General features: G+C 65.7%; 1 protein-coding gene across 1 annotated transcript; it reads right to left on the bottom strand.

The window, feature by feature from the left end:
* Positions 1-660: 660 nt before the first annotated feature.
* Positions 661-2,550, bottom strand: CSF2 (colony stimulating factor 2 (granulocyte-macrophage)). The gene is made up of 4 exons (XM_012657630.1): positions 2,379-2,550; positions 2,258-2,289; positions 1,508-1,633; positions 661-768 (listed from the first exon to the last, which is right to left on the bottom strand). The coding sequence occupies exons 1-4, from the start codon at positions 2,548-2,550 to the stop codon at positions 661-663; spliced, it is 438 nt and encodes a 145-aa protein (XP_012513084.1).
* Positions 2,551-3,867: the final 1,317 nt, after the last annotated feature.

Here is a 3,867-nt window from a genome sequence, read left to right on the forward strand (position 1 = left end):
GGCGCAGGCGTCTCCCCTGGTGCAGGTGGAAGGTGCAGCCCGAGATGCCCCCGGCCTGCCCAGGAAGGGCGATGCCCCTCCTCCGGGGCAAGCTCCGCCTGGTGCGCCCGAAAGCCTTTCTCTGGGGTCGGAGCCCTCCACATCCCGGGACACACACCCAAGTGTGCCAAGTGCTGCCTGGGGCCTGGCTGTCACCTCCCCTCCGCTCCAGCCCTGGGGACAGCCCCGCCCCGCAGGCCCCGGCCCCTCCCCGACTCCCCGTTTCCTCCCCTCCCGGCCCCCGTCGGGAGGTGGGACCCCACCAGCATTTGCTCATGGTTGAAAATAAACCAGAAAACTACACAAATAAAAGCAGACTTGTAATAATTTATTATTGTAGTAAAACATCTTGAATAAATACGGAGTCTGAGCTTAAATAAATAAATAAATAAATACATATTTAAAAATATAAATATATAAATAAATATCACTGATCTCTGCCGGGATAAACATCCCCCATCTCTCTCCCCGGCCCGTTAGCAGGGTCGGTGTGGCCTGGGCAGGTCCAGGCCACCCCCCTCGTGGCTGCGGCCACCGCTTGGTCCCTGGGGCATGAAGACACTGAGTTTCCGGCTCGTTCCGGGAGGGAGCAGCGCTGTGCACGGCCCGACCCGGCCCGCCTCACTCCTGGACTGGCTTCCAGCAGTCAAAGGGGACGACAAACAGAAAGTCCTTCAGGTTCTTCTTGAAACTTTTGAAGGGGATAATCTGGGTTTCACAGGAAGTCTCCTTTAAAAAAAAAGAAAAGAAAAAGAAAAACCACTTGAGTCCAGGCGAGGGGGTGGCGTGGGGCAAGCACCTGCGCGTTTCTGTCCTGCCGCTTAGACTCGGGGGCCAGGAGGCCATTCGAGGCCGCCGGCTGCCCTCAGTCAGGTGACACCGCTGCCACCACCCATGCTGCCATGCGTTGCCCAAGCTGTGCCCACCTCTGCCAGGCCCGAGGGCCTGACCAGGTGCCAGCCCGAGACTGGTCTTCCGGGGGTTGGACCCGGCCCTTCGGTCGCGGGCCAGGGCAGAGCGGCTGGGCTGGGCCCCCTCCTAGCCCGAGAAGGAGCAGGAGTCGGGGCCACGGACCTCACTCTTCCTGTGGGAAGGAGCGCCCGGCCCGTCCGTGCCAGGCAGGGCCCCGCCCTTCCACGCAATCCGGCACACACGTGGGGCCAGGGGAAAGTGCTTCCGGGAGGTGGCCTCGGGCCCTTGCGCAGGCCCTGAGTTTCCTGGGGTTTGCCTCACCGCTGGCCTCGTTGGGGACCAAGACAACAACAGCAAGCGCAGTGGGGTTCAGAGTGCCAGGCTTCTACTCCCAGGGAGGAGGAGGAGCTGCTGCCCGCCCCCCGGGTGGGCTGATCAGACACGTCTGCTAACACGGAGACCCTCTGGGGTCCTGAACGCCATGGCCAGAGGTCTCCCCCCCCCCCGCCCCACCCTCCTGACTAAGACGGCCTCTTGGGGCCGCGGAGGCGCTCACCGGGGTGGGCGGGCAGTGCTGCTGGTAGTGGCTGCCCATCATGGCCAGGGGGCCCCTGAGCCTGGCCAGGCCGCCGCGGAGGCTCCGCTTGTACAGCTCCAGGCGCGTCTGCAGGCACGTCGGCTCCTGTGAGACACGACGTCCCTCGGTGAGCTGCGGCCAAGCGCCCTCCGTGGGCCCGGGACACCCTCCGTCACTCCTCCCTGCTCCCCTCCCCGTCCCTCAGGAGCAGGGCCTGGGAGCGGCCCAGGCTGACTCCTGATCAGTCTGAGGCCCAGGCTGACTCCTGATCAGTCTGAGGCTGAGTCCGCCCTCCTCCGCCTACGCCTCTCCAGGGGGTCCCAGCCCCTGGGAGACGGGGAGGACATCAGGCTCACCCACCATCCAGGCAGAAGGGGCGGGGCGGGGCGGGGCATCGCGAGGGTTGTCCTGAGACCGCTCTGTGCCCGTCTGTAGTTGGCACTATCTCCACAGGGCTTGGTCCAGGCCACAGTGAGTGTCCCAAACCCACAGCCCCTGCCCCAGAAGTGGCCCTCGCTTGACCACCCGCCCCCTGGTGACCGCTGGCCCTAGAACGCGGCGTCTGCCCACGGCTGCTCAGGGACCGCCACGGGGCAAGGCCAGCGGCCTCTCGAGCCCAGTCGCTGCCCCTTTCTCCTGGCAGCAGCTGGCTGGGGAAGTGGACGCCCTGCGGGGGCATCTAGAACGGGCAGAGGCTCCTGGGTGCCGGGTCAGAGGGGAGCGTCTTACCTGGGGGTCGAACGTTTCAGAGACGACTTCTGCTTCACTCTGCAGCAAAGGAAGTGTCACGTTACTGGCGGGCAGGGCAGCCCAGGGACAGCAGGTGGCCGCGCAGGGCCCGCGCCCTCACTCACCAGCCTGGCGTCGGCGGCGTCGGTGTTGTTGCTCTGGCTCAGCAGGCTCAGGGCCTCCTTGATGGCGTCCACGTGCCTCCAGGGCCGGGTGGCAGTGCCGGGCGGGCGGGTGGGCGCGGAGAGGCTGCCGACCACAGTGCCCAGGAGCAGCAAGTTCTGCAGCCACATCCTCCTGGGAACTTTAGCCTTTCTCTCTGTGTGCTGGGCTCACTGGCAGGAGAGCTCTTATATGCACAGAGGAAATGATTAATGGTGACCACAGAACGCCAGGGGGGCGGGGGAACTACCTGAGCTGTGGAATCTCCTGGCCCTTATCAGCCACACGCGGTAACGGGAGCCTTTCCCCCAGGTGGTCGGCCGGGGGTTTTCGCTAATGAGCCTTTCCATGAACACACAGCCCAGGGGCCGCCTCCTGCAGGCCCTCCGGCCGCCCCTGGGCAGCGCGAGTGGCCCCGGGCCGCCCCCGCCCTCTGTGTGGCCTCTGGGCTCGGCTTGGACTTCCTGGCCCGGCATGGCTGGGGGGCCTTGGGAGACGCTGGACTGCGCTCCCCACCCTCCCCGAGGCCCGGGAGGCCTGAGAGCAGGCGGAGCCCCCGCAACTCCAACTGCAGCGGCCGCCTTCTCCGCCCTGAGCCTTCCTCTCCGGCCACCGAGGGAGACCTGCGTGCGGGGGGAGCTCGCGCACCTGCCCGCTGTCCACTTAGGCAGGGTCCGGCCACGTGTCACAGTCCTGTGACGGTTCGAGTGGGTGCCCACCAGGGACCCAGAGCAGCCGGCAGCCCGACCAGGGACCCCTGCCCCGTGAGCAGAGGGAGTGACAGCCACGCGCACTCCCGGCCAGTGAGACCGGAGCCATGTTCAGCAGCGGCAGAGGTGGGTCAGGGCTCTCTGCTGGGGCCAGCCAGGACCCTGAATTTGAGTCCTGGCTCTGGGGCCACCTGGCTAAGTGACGCTTCCCTGTAGTCACAGGATCCTTGCCTCCCTCTGCAGGGAGGGCGGCCCCTCTGGGGCGGGCACCACCCCCTTCCTATCGCCGGCAGCGGGAGCTTCAGGGGTCTTCCCGGCCTCCTTTCCTACGCAGCCCCGGCTCCCGCCCCCCGCGAGCTCCAGAGTCCTTTCCGTGGAAGTAGAAGTTGTTCTCTGAAAAAGCCACAGGCTCTCGAGGGGCCTGGTCAAGTGTTTGCTTTTCACAACGGAGTCTGGAGGGGACAGCATGAGTTCGTCTTGCACAAGGGATCTCGCTCAGGCCGCCCCGTGCCGGGAGCTCCGTGGCCGCAGGCGTGTGGACCCCCAGTGCACATGTCTGAGGACGTGTGCCGGCGTGATCAGCACCTCTGCTTGCGCCTGGGTCTTGGGGGCAGGGTGCTTTACACGAGGTACGGCCATGTGGGTCCTGGTTGCTGCCACCTGCTTCACGAAAGGCTCCCGGCCTCCGAAGCTGCCCCTGTGATACCAGAGAAGCTCCCAGCACTGGGTGTGACGCTT

This window comes from Propithecus coquereli, unplaced genomic scaffold, assembly GCF_000956105.1.
Source record: "Propithecus coquereli isolate 6110/MARCELLA unplaced genomic scaffold, Pcoq_1.0 Scaffold553, whole genome shotgun sequence".
NCBI classification, from domain to species: Eukaryota; Metazoa; Chordata; class Mammalia; order Primates; family Indriidae; genus Propithecus; species Propithecus coquereli.